The sequence below is a fragment of the Diadema antillarum genome, unplaced genomic scaffold (genome assembly GCF_040938485.1).
Source record: "Diadema antillarum isolate AM-2024a unplaced genomic scaffold, OU_Dant_1.0 seq00000538_RagTag, whole genome shotgun sequence".
Classification (NCBI taxonomy): Eukaryota; Metazoa; Echinodermata; class Echinoidea; order Diadematoida; family Diadematidae; genus Diadema; species Diadema antillarum.
In genome coordinates, this window is record NW_027271486.1 from 916,802 (window position 1) to 931,509 (window position 14,708).

At 39.9% G+C, this 14,708-nt stretch overlaps 1 protein-coding gene across 1 annotated transcript; it reads left to right on the plus strand.

Moving 5' to 3' along the window:
* Positions 1 to 494: 494 nt before the first annotated feature.
* On the plus strand, positions 495 to 14,502 carry LOC139734664 (sodium-dependent phosphate transport protein 2A-like). Its single transcript, XM_071645451.1, has 6 exons — positions 495 to 855; positions 3,377 to 3,652; positions 4,706 to 4,788; positions 9,978 to 10,199; positions 12,444 to 12,537; positions 13,586 to 14,502. The coding sequence occupies exons 1-6, from the start codon at positions 495 to 497 to the stop codon at positions 14,500 to 14,502; spliced, it is 1,953 nt and encodes a 650-aa protein (XP_071501552.1).
* The last annotated feature ends 206 nt before the right edge of the window (positions 14,503 to 14,708 follow it).

The window sequence follows — 14,708 nt, forward strand, 5'->3', positions numbered from 1 at the left end:
TACTTTCAATCTGGATGATTTGAAAACAGGAAGAAGAAGATCAAGAACTGTAGAACTTCTCTACCATTCTTACCATGATACCTCATTAGACTATACGTCTATATTGAATTAGAATCCACATAAAAGCTGAGTACGAAAAGTAGATGATATTTCCCTCTCTCTCAACAACAACAACAACAAACCAATCCGCAATGACAATATATGACTTCATGAAAGCTTGACATCAAAGGCTTCTTTCATCTACATTATCTCCAATCATATTTATATGAAATGAACGTATATGCTAGGTTTATCATTTGACCTATTCTGCTGTCGAACAAGGCAGCAAGGCTTGTTGTGTTTTGTTTTTGTTTTGTTGTGTTCCGACTACATTTTTTAACAGCAGCAAACTTGGAAAAATTCAGAATCATGACTGTCTTATTGCATGACCTTCATTTTTCGTCTCTTTTCGTTAGCACTGCAAGAGTCCCGATATCCGAGATCAATCAGCCAACATGGATTTAACAGCTAATGGAAGTCGTGGAGGTCGCCATCAGACATCGTCCGTTTTCATCGTCTCTGACGAAATTCGTCGACACATTGATGACGGCGTAGTCAATCCGGCGTTCGATGAGGGAGACTGCGACGTCGATTCCTTTAGGTGGTCCAAGGGTGCACAGAAGACGAGAAAAATCGACGGAGAAGACCACCCCGACTATAAGGCGGAGATTGACGACGGTGATTTCGAAGCCCAAGGGCAGAATCGAGAAAACGAATACCGCGGGGTCTCACATGAAGGAGGGGGAAAACCAGCAGCTTTAGACCCAGTGGAGGTCACATCGCGGGCGAAAAGGAATCCCCGTGTCAAATTTAGAGGTAAATTGATAGGCTGCGTAGCCCTTTGAAGATTAAGAAGAACTGAAGAAGGCTGTACATGGCTGTAAACGTTTAATGCTGGTAATATGCATTCAGTTCATCGATACAAACTGTATAATATATGCCACGTTTATCTATGAAATAAACATGATAAAGGCAGTGCTGTGCAATTGTGCCTACAAAATATATTTTGTGTATACGTTTGTGACAAAGGCATAGAGACTGTCGGTCCGTCGGTAAATGCTTGTGTTTGTGAATACGTGTTTATCATCACTCCTAGTGGAGCCCAAAAGGGCAAGATACGTCTTAGGGTCAGCATGGTCAGAGAGGCACTAATCACGGTTAGTTTTTGAGGTTCGTAGAGTGAGCTAGTCCCAGTGCTCTGCCCACTTTCGTTGTTCAACCGGCGTCATTAGGCTTTATGTCCCTTTAATAGCCGTACGTGACTGCAGGACGCATTAAACATTGTCAGATGATGGAAATGAAAAGAACACTTCCATTTTTATAGCTAATCCCGAAGAGCATTATGTGAACCTGCACCACAAAACAAACAATAAGTCGTCAGACATGGATTTTCAGTTCAGGGCAGATTCTGAAAGAGCAGACTCTCAGCTATAAAATGATGTATAACTCAATTCAAATGGATTTTTCTAACCTTTATAAACATTGCAAAGAAAGCACACACTCTGGAAAGTGTGAACTGAGAAAAGAGGCTCTGAAGTACAGGGTCTATTCAAGTGCTTAATCTTTACTAAGCTGTGTTACCTGTGCCATGAATGGGACAAAAAACATGATGTTAACTACTGTGGCACCAACAAAGGGATTGTCAGATTAAACTGAAATTGAGCATGGTCTATTACTACATTCCGACCATGATAAATGTCAAATTTCAGAGCAGTAGCATCATCTTTTCAAAAGAAATTAGTGTTGAAAGTGAAGAGGGTGCAAAGGATTTTTCAGAAATGAAAGGGTTCTCTAAGAAAAACCTGATCACAACACTCTACCAAAAAAGGGGTTGTATAAAAACTGTTGAAAACCCACTTTCCCATTCAATTTATGATCCCAACGTCAAGAATAATGTAGAAGAAGAATAGCTCTTTCAGAAAATATGGAAAACTCAAAATTGACTTAGGTGAACTATTTCACTTTTCTTGAGTCCTCACGTAAAATCAAGGGGTGTGACTTTTTGTTTGTTTTGTGATGCATGGTCACATTTGACTTAACAGCCCTGAGGTCCGTTCCACAAATGGGCTTGAAACTACTGCAAGTTGCAATCTTTGCAAATACCAATAAGAGTGTTGCAGTCAGTACAAAGCAACTATTTGGGTTGAGTATGTCAAACTAGTGACAATACTGCAACAATATTGCAAGCTATACACTAATGGTAAACATCCATGCGCACTAGGCCCCTATAGTGCAAAGATGATTTTCAACGGTATTAATTGAAGTGATTACAGAATACTTCTGATGACCTTGCATATTCACTTGCCGCGTTGTGTGTAGCCCGTATCTGTGTGTCACTTGTGTTATATGTGGTTCCTGCAGCATTTCACACGCAATCTTTATGCTTAGATGGGATGATTACGTCGAATTCCTGTAGGCAAATGCCAATGACGTCGCAATGTCGATAATTTCCCTGTTAGAGCCACGGACACGCGCTTGCATGTGAAGTTTCTTTGGCACGACATATATGTCCAGACAAAATCCGGTGGCATTCCGCGGTGACTGTCTGCACATATTGACTATCATGATTAAGTTTGTCCTTGACTTACACACACACACACACACACACACACACACACACACACACACACACACACACACACCCCTAAGCCAAATATCATCTTGTTCTATCGCATTCCGTTTTAAAATTCCATACGATGTTAACAAAAAAGAGCACAGAAAAGAAAGGACCTCAGTAATGTCGTTAAATTATCTTAACTGCACGTTGTCTGTTGTAATACCAAACACCACCCTATAAATATCAAACTGTATTGTGCATCCTTGCTTTGAAAGGTAAAGCCGATAAAATAGAATATGTAAAATGTGAAAATGCATGTCATTAAAAAAACAACAACACACACACATTCGAATATTTGAGAGTTGATTATACAAAGAGATACATTAAGCGATTCTTCCCAAACTGGTAGAACACCACGGTAATGCCGATGATGCTGACTTATAAAATGCAGACTACTAACGATTAAAGTAGTTTCAGCCGTTTTATTTAAATACATTTACCTCTTCGAATGGTATCTCTTGATCTGTTTCTATTTGTGAGTGTTCTACCATTGTTTCTACCTTGGGTAAAACATGCATTACCGACATTACTACTATATATTCTTGCCCGCGAAGAGCCATTTTCTCAGCAAAAATTTTATTTGAATTCGGTTTGATTAATTCATTCATTTCATTTTCATTTCCAAACAATATCCAAGGGTAACACAAACGTCGAGATGATGGTATATTCTTGTAGTATAGTATCACAATTTCCCTTGTTTCGATTTATATTCTAATCCAGCTGCCAGCTTCCAGGAGAAGAATCGAATCATTATCGGGGTCGTGGTCCGCTGGTGCCTCTTGCTCGCCTTCCTATACCTCTTCGTCTGCTCCCTCGACATTCTCTCGCTTGGGTTCAGTCTGATCGGCGGTGCGGCTGCCGGCGCCGTCATCGCCAACAACGACCTCCTGATCAACCCCCTGTGCGGACTGATGATTGGCGTGCTCGTCACGGTGCTGGTGCAGAGCTCGAGCACGTCAACCTCTGTGGTCGTTGCCATGGTGTCGGCTCGTGTCTGTAAATAAACAATTAAACATACGGAAGCAATTTTCTATACTTTTCAAAGCAAACAGTGGAGGGACAGTGATACCAAATTCTTTTTTTTTTTGTTTCTTACCCTTAACCCCCTCCCCCTCCCACACACACAAAAGAATTCAATATAGCCAGCAAGACAACTATAAAAGTAAACTCGACAGGCCAGTTGAATAGAAATACGCGAGTCATATTAATGTATACTATTTATAATGTACAATGATATTGGCAAGTAACTCATGGTATACGTTTTCTACATCAGAAGCAAAGGAAAGAGTTTCAGGCAGCTAATTTAAAAAAAAAAAGAGTAGAAGTAACAAAAACTCAGTGCAGTGCCATATTCACTTGAAAGTTAAGATTGTGAGCTTATAAAAGTCATTCTACCTGGTTATATCTAGCATAATAGATTTTCTTTGTTGTTTGTCGGGTTTTTTTCGGAAAATAAGTTTATTTTACGTTACCTTTTAATCTGACCGATCTTTGAATAACATTTTACACAGGTACTATCATCTGTTATAATTATTATTTCTTTAATAATCATCATCTTTGATACTGGTGAGCCATCGAAGTGATAAAACATCATGAAGTCTATAGCCCAGATGCAGAAGATCTAACACAAAAGAAACGAAATTAAAATACGATAATATTATCATCATTTCGTTAGTAGATATGGCATGCGAAACGCCCAGTGGTATACGTTATAGAAACAGGAAATGATCTTTACTTGAAAGTAAATAATAACATTTCTTCATACTTTTAGCTGCCGTATTTCAGTGTTTATTTGGTCCTCCGTAATACAATTGCAGTACAATCGCAACCAAAATAACAAAACACCACAACAAACAAACAAAGAAATGAAGAGAAAATTGGTTAGTATAGCTGTTTGCTGCTCCAAATGTCTACGAGTGAATTATGGTTTCAGTTTCAGCTGGTGAGCTTTAATCAAGGCTCATTACTTTTCCCCATTACATGTATGTCACACGAATCCGTACTTTAGTCATTGATATTCTTCCAAGTGTCAATTTTTCCAACTTACAGTGACTGTGGGACACGCTATCCCTATCATTATGGGAACTAACATCGGAACCGCCATTACGAACACTCTGGTAGCTTTTGGGCAGGTGAGTGACTGAAAAGCAGGAAGTTGGAACATGACATAGGTGTTCTGTCTCAGTTTCCTTTGACATGTTTAAAGAAGATTTTCGCGTGAAAATTTTCACTGAAAGAGAGGAATAGGATTGTGCCATCTATAGTGATTGAGATAGGCACACGTCTCGGCTTGTCAGTTCTATAGTGTTTTTCGTTTCCAGAAGTTCCAGTAAACAATTTTTGTTTTTCATTGTAGGTCATTAGCCAATGCGAAAGCTGGAATCTAACAAATCAAGTGTGTGCAGCAAAATCACTGGTTCAAAACATATAATTTCTTCCCTGCGATTTTGTTCATCTGACTGGTATCATTTAACATGAAAAGACACTCGTACACAGGCACAGGCACACAAACAGACACGCACACACACGAACACACACACACACACACGCCCCCCCCCCCCCCCCCTCACGCACACACCAAATTTACACACACACAGTCACGCATGACATTTGTTGGGAAGCGGAGACGGTGAATGATTAAAAAAACATAAGATCTTTCAATATCCAGCCGGAAAAAAAAAATCCTTTATTTCAAAGTCTGCATAAAATGTGACTGCATTGATGAAAAATTGTCTCCTGCACTGATTTTCCTGACTGATCGCTCGGCCAACATAATATAAAGTCCAAACAAAGCGAAGAATCAATAAACCTATTTCTCAATCTCATACAATTTTCTCTCGCTCTACATGCTGAACGTATAATTCATGCAAGTAGGTCAATGCTCCTGTTGGGCTTTTCCAATAAAAGTTGGATGACTGAGATCGTAGTCAGATGCTGCAGTGTGCAGGGCAGGGCGGGTCAAACTTGGAGGGCGTGGCTATATACTGGGAGCGACTCTAGCGTCAGCCTCTCTGCGACATTATTAGAGAGCTTTAGATCTGCGACGCGAACGCTAAGACGACGGTTACATTGGCCGTTCTCCTCTCTCCCTCCCTGCGTCGTGTTGCAACGAAGCTTTGGACGCAGCCTATAAGCAGTAAATACCCCCATCCCATATTTTGTCGTTCGTTGCGTATGGAATTTCTCTCCAGTAACTCTTTGCGTCGTAAAAATGAGCCGACGCTATTTATGGCCCAGAATCATCGTGAATCTCAGACGACGCTATATCAATTTTGATAAGTGGTCTTGCGCATGCGCAGAACAGATCTAAAGCTCCTATTCAGTGAGGCTATTATCTACTATCTATCATTTTTGTCGGCGTTGATTTTTGTTGTTGGTTTTTGTCTGTTTGTTTGCTTGTCTGTCTTTCTGTCTGTTCGCAAAATATAAACTCAAAAAAGTTGTCGGCTGGTTGTTGATGGATTTGGATGAAACTTACAGGAAAAGTTGATATGAACTTGACACAAGGAACAGATGATTAAATTTTGGAAGTGATCCTTGAATTTTAATGAATTTTTGAATTCTTTTTAACAACTAGGGTCAATGAACTTGGGAGTTCAAGCTGCGCGTATTTGCATACTCGCACTAAAGCAATCGCTCTGCTCGAGGCGCAGCGCAGCAAGCCGCTGATGAGGTAAGTTAATTTACACAAGACTTCTTAATTATTGGAAAATTGGGCGAAGTTCAGCATGCGTTGATGGGTATAGAAGTGAGCTACTTGGCGGAGGTCCATACTCTCTGAGTGCTTTTCTAGTTGTTCCTTTGTTTGGTGGTTTGTTTGGTTTTATCATTTCTTTATTTAGCTTCATGTTTTACGTGAGTTAATGGTGGCAAGTGTAATAAAGATTCGTAAGCACACGAAACGACAAGATTTTTTTAACTTTTGCTTTTGTTTTTGTGTTTTGTGAAAGACTCAGTAGAGTGAGGTCTCAAGGAGTGAGAAAGCTAATTCGGCTTTGATATATTTCATAATACTTGTGACAAATTGTGTATAGTTAGGATGCGTTCTCTTAAATATTTTTTAATTAGAATTAGGATCAGATTAGACAACGCCTCCTCTCTGGTTGGACAATTACTGAATCAGCTTTCTCCTGCTTGTGTAGAACACTACTTTCTTTCTTTTTTTTCACGTCCTTTTCTGTTTTTGCCTAATATCTTAGCGTTCGCGTCGTAGAACTAACGCTTGCTATTATTCCAGTCATGCGAAGTGCCTTTATATCCCAGTCAAGCTCATACTTATCGATAGCGGTCTCCTCCACCAGTATACCTTCAGATACGATGACATTTTAATGTATTAGACCTACTTTAAAAATAACAATTTCTTTAGAGCATTCCTGTTTATGTTTTGATGAGAAAGATTGTTGATTTTGACGTATTGATATCATTTGTACAAGTGGAGAAATAGAACTAGCTGAAAATTTTGAAATTGAATTTCAATTTGAAAACTGAAACATAATCATTGATGGGTGCTATTCATGGTTTTTCGAATGTACCCCGGTTGGTGGAGCGAATGAAAATCGATTCGATCGGACAACCCATGAATCCCCCATGTTACTTGATCCTTTCGAAACCCACTTGGTGACGTAGTAATACATCTGGATCAACGGGTTGCCTTGTTGCATCAATCTTAATGGCGTAGTAGCTTGCGACCCCATCATATAATAGGTTCTTTTTCCAAATTGCCAATGGTAAAGCAGGCAGTTGGAAGGGAAATCTCGCTAAAATGATGTCTGATGCAAATCGATCAAGTATTAATCAGTTAATAATTGATGGATGACTAATGTAGCTCAAGGTATTTCGCAAACGCAAACCTAGGATATAGGACTATGGGTGCTTGTTATGGGTCCGACACCCACGAAACATATAGCCCAAGAGCTCGACACTACGCAAACAAGGCCCACGAGTCCGACACTCATTACATCACGGGGCATAATGTATGCGCAGAGTCGGTCTCGAGGGCCTTTTTTTTTTCTAGTGTCGGACTCATGGGCCTTATTTACCTTGCGTCGAGCTCATGAGCTGTATGACACAATGGACTATAAGGCTCATGAACCTTTTTCAATGTCAAGCTCGTAGGCCGCATGGCTCGTGGAATGACGCGTTAAACTAACGTCTGACTAATCTTTTTTATTGCATTTGGTGGCTGACTCATAATGTAAGTTAAGATATTTTGCAAGTGCAAAATGAGAAAATATGACAACCGTTCACTCAGAACCAAAATACATCTTCAGCTTTCTTTCTTTCTTTTTTTTTTTTTTTTTTGGTATCAAACATGGGAATACCAGTCAGGGATTAATATGCAAGCAGTATCACAATCTTCGTGTAGGCCATTTGATTTGTTTTCATATTTTACTTAGCGCAGCGCCATTGAAAACGAAGTCTGGACGCCCAAATCAGATGCTGTAAGCGGCCTGTGTCTTCTTTTTGATATTGATAGGCAAGGCAGTTTTGCTTTCAGTGCATTTATTTGCTAAACGCGCTTGTTTCGATCATCATCCGAGATTTAAAGTGTTTCACCAAGCCTATATGTATACACCAACATATTAACTATTGCTACAACTTTAAATGCTCGTCAAAGAACTGTATAATGCACAGTTGCAGTCACATCTGTTGTGTAGAATGCTGCTTTTGAACATCCTTTCTTTTTCGTTGATGACATTGACAAATCAACTGGCATCTTGTTCATGTTGTAAATTGATTATGAACATAAAGAAAGAAGTATACACTTATCAACTTGTTTTACAAGACACGTGTTTAATATAGTGAACAAATTCAACTGTCTTCGAAAAAAACAAACAAACAAGCAAACAAACAAACAAAACAGTCAAACAAGAAATCCGCATGAAGATTCTCAGGGGTAATCTCATTTGTAAAATCCCCATAAGGAGACGAAGTCAAAAGGGTAACACAAACAAAACAGAACTGTTCATACAGGGGCGTGCCACGTTCATTTGACGTTGCCAACGCGATCTTATACTAATCACATGCAGAACTCAAATCTTCAATTAAGTAACGCAGCTTTCTAGGATTTCTCTCCGACAAGAGAAAGGTTCAGGCCGACAATGAATCATGATTTTTCATTCCGATTTCACCAATGAGCGGAGTCGTGTTTCTTACTGAAATTTCATTTTTAACAGCGTGATTGTCGTACAGACAACTAAGCAAATACAGACCAATCGATGGACTATACTCGATAAAGCTGATATGTTAAAAAATGTAAATAGATAACAATACTTCAAAATAATGTCAAACATATCCTGTGATGACTAAACTTTAGTGCATAATTTTATTGAAATTATAAGACAATCAAAGGTAGAAACAATGAAAGAAAAGTGACGTTCATATTGAAATGATATAATGCCAATGTTTATGTCTAAATCGAACAGAAATGAATTTCATAACTCATAATGTAAATGTGAAACACTCTACCGATTATTTCCTTGGTTATGAAATTCGCCAGCAAGTAATAGCTTGTTACTCTCTGACCCAACATTTTTTTAATAGAATTGTTCAGTTTAAAAGTTCGCTATGGTATATCCGTGTATCAAAGTTAAGGAATAAAGTTCTTTGGTATCTTTGAATCATGTAGAGACAACAACAACAACGACAACAGCAACAAACATCAAAACAACATAACAACAAAACAAGAAACAAAACAACAACAACAACCAACCAACCAACCAACCAACCAACCAACCAACCAACCAACCAAACATACAAACAAACAAAAACCTCTTTCTCCTTGTGATACGTTCCAAAACAGAAACCAAAACTCTGCGAGATTGAATACACGTTTCCAAAGGTCCAGTTTACCTTTGGGAGCAGTGATTTAAAAAAAAAATTCAAGATATCACATTTGATCCATAGTGTGTAGGTCTGTTGTATCTCAAAACATCCTACCATACAAAATTTTCGCAATAAATCCTAAACTCTAAGGAGATATCAGTATTTTTCTTGATAAACCGTAACTGTAGGCGGTTTAGTCTGGAAACATTTTTATTCTAGCTATTGTTCACATTTTGTGAATTTAACAATATTTAACACCGATGGTACGGATTCATTTCTTACAGTGCTTGTTTCTATCCCTAACTCGCATTTTAGAACTATTTCAAAGTAGTAATGCTTTGTTGTTGTTGTTGTTTTACATGCAAATGGTAAATTATGCCTCTAATATGGCTTTGAAAGTTACTTATGAAGTTCACGGAGATGTAAATCTAGATAGAATAATTTGTATACTTTATGATGATTTTAGAGACTGAAGTTTTGAATATTGTTCTGCCAGGTTAAAGAACAAGACGAATTCCGCAGAGCCTTCAGTTGTGCCGCCGTCCACGATCTCTTCAACTGCATGACCGTGGTCGTCCTCCTGCCCGTCGAGATGGCCACGAGTTACCTGGAGGTAATGACCAAAGCCGTGGTCGAGAGTTTCAATTTCCACGAGACAAACACGACAGTGGAGTTCCTCAAAGTCATCACGTCACCTTTAACTAGATGTATTGTTCAGGTAAGGCGCGCATGATCAAGGGCGTTTTTTATAAAATATTAACGTGGACGGCTCGTACTCGACAATAACACAGCTATAGAGTTCCCCAGTTATCACATCACCTTTAATTAGATGTAGGCCTATGTATGGTTCAGGACTTAAAGACAGGTATGATTAAGGGCTTCATGAATGTGTATCGGAGTTCTAGGGTTCACGTCACGAGTTCGACACCCACGAATCATACAGCCCGCGAGTCATACAGCCTGCGAGTCATAAAGCCCTCGAGTTACGCAGCCCACGAGTCATACAGCCCATGAGTTCGACGTTAAGAAAACAAAGCTATTTGATAAAACGAGACCGACACTAAGAAAACAAGGCCCCCGACACCGACACATTAAGCCCCGTTTTGTGATGTCGAACTCGTGAGCTGTTTGTACCTATAGGCCTGCTGTCGAACTCATGGACTTTTTATCCAATGTCGAGCTCGTGGGCTGGATGACTCGTGAGTGTCGGTCTCGTGGTATGGCCACCAGTTTTCGTTCTCTAGAATAGCTGTGATTTAGTAAGGTTGCCGTCCATTAATCTTGTCTGCCGCGTGTCTAACAAGTACTCCGTTTGGACGTTTGGACGCCATGAATATCGCCCTCCCCGGCCCCCTTGCAGCGATGTGGACATCCGATCGTAAGAATCGGGGTGAACATGAAATCCTTCTTCAATAGACGCGTTGGAATCCTGGTACAACTGTACTATTCAAGTGTGCCAGATAATGTGAAGTTCATTGAAATGAAAGCTACGTATATGAGCAGTCGACTATTCAAGTCAACATCCCTTCGTAATGTTTGTGTGCCTGAATTTGTAAACTTGTATTTTCATTCTATAAACCAAATGGTATAAACCAAATACCTATGGTATTGAATGACAAACTTGGAAAATTGTTGCGACGTGGTATATGACTTCATAGAATTAAGCACTACACTTAAAAACATCGGTGTTAGATTTAACACCACGGGTGTTAAATCTAACACCGATCAAACTTCAATAGAGGACCACACCCACAGGTGTTAAAAATGCACTGTGATGGTGTTGAAAAGTGTTCACCTGACACTTCGTGGTGTTAATTTGACACTGTACCTGGTGTTATTTTGACACTGTACTGGTGTTAATTAAAAAAATGACACCACATGGTGTTGATTTGATATTTGTTGGTGTTAATATCAATGGTTTAACACCCGTCCAGCTTCAATAAGGGACCACACCAGCTGGTGTTACTTTGGTGTAAATTCTTTTTCACATTTTTCAAAAATCTAGTATTTTAATGTAAAATTCTTGATCGTCTTGTTTACATTAAAAATCAACAAGAAGTGCAGTTACTAAGAAACTCTTCAAAAACAGTTTAAAATTTGGAAATGACACCCGGAGGTGTTAATTTAACTCCATAAATGAGCACCGAAAATTTAACACCAGCTCGGTGTTCACTATTTAACACCGGACTTTTTGCAGTGTAGGTTGAAGAGTATTGCATTTTTTCTACGCGTATGAAGCAATCTCGACAAAGAGACAACACTGTTAGTTGGAGAGGGACGGGCCATGTTCGAAAATCATCATAATTCAAAGAGAGTTATAAATTTTCAGACCATTCTAGTCTTGAAAGTATCACGCAAAATGAATGATACGCTCCAATAGTTTTATTCAGCCTTTCTGTTCGCAACTTGAGTGGGGGGGGGGGGGATCTTTCTCCATGCTTTAATACATGCAGGCCTATAAATGAAAAAAAAAAGAAGAAACAAACAAAAGAATGAATGAATAAATGAATGAATGAATATAGTCATCATCATGTAATCATGACATATGATGTCCTAACTGATGTTAGCGTTATCCCACTCCTAAGTAGGACCGTGTGTGCAATTTGACCCTTTCTCTGCTTGGAATGCCGATCGGAACAGAAAACACAATAACGTTGTACAGTCTCCACAGTCCATGGCACATAAGAAAGAGTTAATAATGCTATGAGAATTGTACATATCTCGATAACGGATCGACATTGCACTTGTCCAATTATTGCACCCCATCCCTCTGGATATTAATATTCAAACAAAATACTTTCCTTGCACTTTGGATTCATACTATAACTGTTATTATTGAATTGATTTACTTCCTAATAAAACAATCTAAAATGGGGAATGAAGAAACAATAATACCTTGCGTCGATGGTAACCTTTGCCATTAAAAGATAATCATAGTTTGTTGTGTTCATGTCATTTACAGGTGAACAACGACGCTATATTCTACATAGCTGAGGGCTATGATAGCCGAAACATCGACATATTACTGCGGTGTACCAACGAAACTGGAGCCACTTGTGAGTTCATTTTCAACAATTTCATGGACGTTGTCCCACCGGAAACTATATGATTGCGTAAAACGAGGGAGACGAATACTGGAGGTCATAATGATGGCAGTTTGCATAACGAGGACATTTCTGACGCATGATATAACAAATATATGTGTTTTTGTGAGGAGGGGACTTCGGCGCTGTCACGGCCACCGCATTTTTTTTTTTTTTTTTTTTTGGGGGGGGGGGGGGGGGTAACATTAAAACCCTGTTATAACAAGTCTTTGTTTGTAAAATCTAGAACATGGAATCTCGTTTCCAATGATTAGGTTTCGAACCTCTCTGCGAATTTTACTTCATTATAATATGATTTACTATAAATTCTGCCCTTGATATCCAATTTCCTTTTGCATAATGATCAAATGGCTGTAGCCATTGCTCTGACTGCGGTTTGTCTGTCATTGCGTCCGTTTTGCTGGAAAAAAAGGCTTAAGAACAGTTTTATTCATTGAAATTTAACTGAACTCTGGTGTGTGTTTGTGTTTGTGTATATGTGCATTTGTTTATGTGTGTTTTTAATAATGTAAAAAAAAAACACCCAGAGTTTGTTTTGGTTTCCGGTTAATAAAGTTTATTTCCACGTGATCCTATATAGGTTGCCTCACTAAATGTTAGTCAATGACTTCAACTTCAACTCACTTTTCTGTGATTTCACCATAATACATCACGGGCAAGCAAGAGGGCCTACTGTCTAAAAACTGCCAACTGCAGTCATTTGCTGCTACGCTGTAAAGAAAGGTTAATTTCATTGAATTGTAAGGCATCAGACAATAACAAGGATTCCAATTTTTCCAAATATTTTTTTTCAATTTTCCTAGAGGCCCTTCGAATGCCATTTCCTCCTTTCAGTGGGCATTATCATTATGAAATTATTATCTATTTGATAGGTTGACCATGGTTTGTCAAGCATTGAAAATAACATTCCCAAACTTAAAACAACAACAACAAAAAAAAAACAATGGTTTTACGAAACTATCAGGTAATTAGTCTTTCTCCTGTTCAAATCTTTGCATAGGTGAATATAACCACCTGTTCGCCTGGACGTCGCTTTCCGACGTCGAAGTGGGATTCATCGTCCTAGCCATGGCTATTTTCGGGACGTCGGTCTGTCTTCTCGTCACGGTTAAGCTCTTGAATTCCTTTCTCCGCGGCGGGATCGCGCGAGTGGTTGAGAAGTTCATCAACGCCGACTTCCCCGGTTATTTGGCTTTCCTCACCGGTTACGTCGCCATGTTGATCGGCGCGGTGTGTACGACTGTCGTTCAGAGCAGCTCGATCTTCACGTCAGTGCTGACACCGCTGGCGGGACTGGGCCTGCTGTCCCTGGAGCGGATGTACCCGCTGACCCTGGGGTCGAACATCGGAACGACGTTGACTGGTATCATCGCAGCCCTAGCCAGCAATGGCGGCGAGCTAGAGGACACGCTGCAAATAGCTCTCTGTCACTTCTTTTTTAACATTACAGGAATTCTCATTTGGTACCCAGTGCCATTCTTGCGCGTTATTCCTGTCAAGCTAGCCGAAATGCTGGGGAACAAGACGGCTAAGTACCGCTGGTTCGCCATTCTCTACGTCGCCGTCGTATTCCTCCTCCTCCCCGGGGCGGTCTTCGGCCTCAACGTCGCTGGATATCAGTACCTCATGGGCGTCGGAATCCCGATTCTCGCCGTCTCGGCCGTCGTCGTGGTCGTGAGTATCCTGCAGAGGAAATTTCCACGAGTGTTACCGGAATTCCTGAAAACTTGGGACTTTCTTCCCGCCTGGATGCACTCGCTAAAGCCCATGGACCGTCTGCTGGCTTGCCGATGTTGCCGAGGCGGTGAGACCACCGCCTCAACTTGCGATGTATCCGTTGAGCACGGACAAGCTACCTTGCCTTCTATACTTTCGTCAGCTGCTTCGGCAGCAGAATTGAAAAATGAGCTAATTTAGACAAACAATATTAATCAAATTCCTCCACCTTATTTCCCTTCCGGTCTTTGTCCTTGTGCTATTTCCCTCCCCTCCCGTCGGCACGTACCTCAAGCTAACACAGAATTACCATACTCTGCTAAACCTTACAAAATCAATAAGCCGCCTTCCATCCAATCAGTGTTGTTTTTCTATATTGAAGTATTTATAAAAACAGACACGTCAGG

Excerpts from the sequence above, each read along its gene's own strand:
- LOC139734664 (XM_071645451.1), top strand. The coding sequence starts at position 495 with ATGGATTTAACAGCTAATGGAAGTCGTGGAGGTCGCCATCAGACATCG. Across the intron at positions 856-3,376 it reads TCCCCGTGTCAAATTTAGAG|CTGCCAGCTTCCAGGAGAAG; the intron begins GTAAATTGATAG and ends ATTCTAATCCAG. Across the intron at positions 4,789-9,977 it reads CTCTGGTAGCTTTTGGGCAG|GTTAAAGAACAAGACGAATT; the intron begins GTGAGTGACTGA and ends TTGTTCTGCCAG.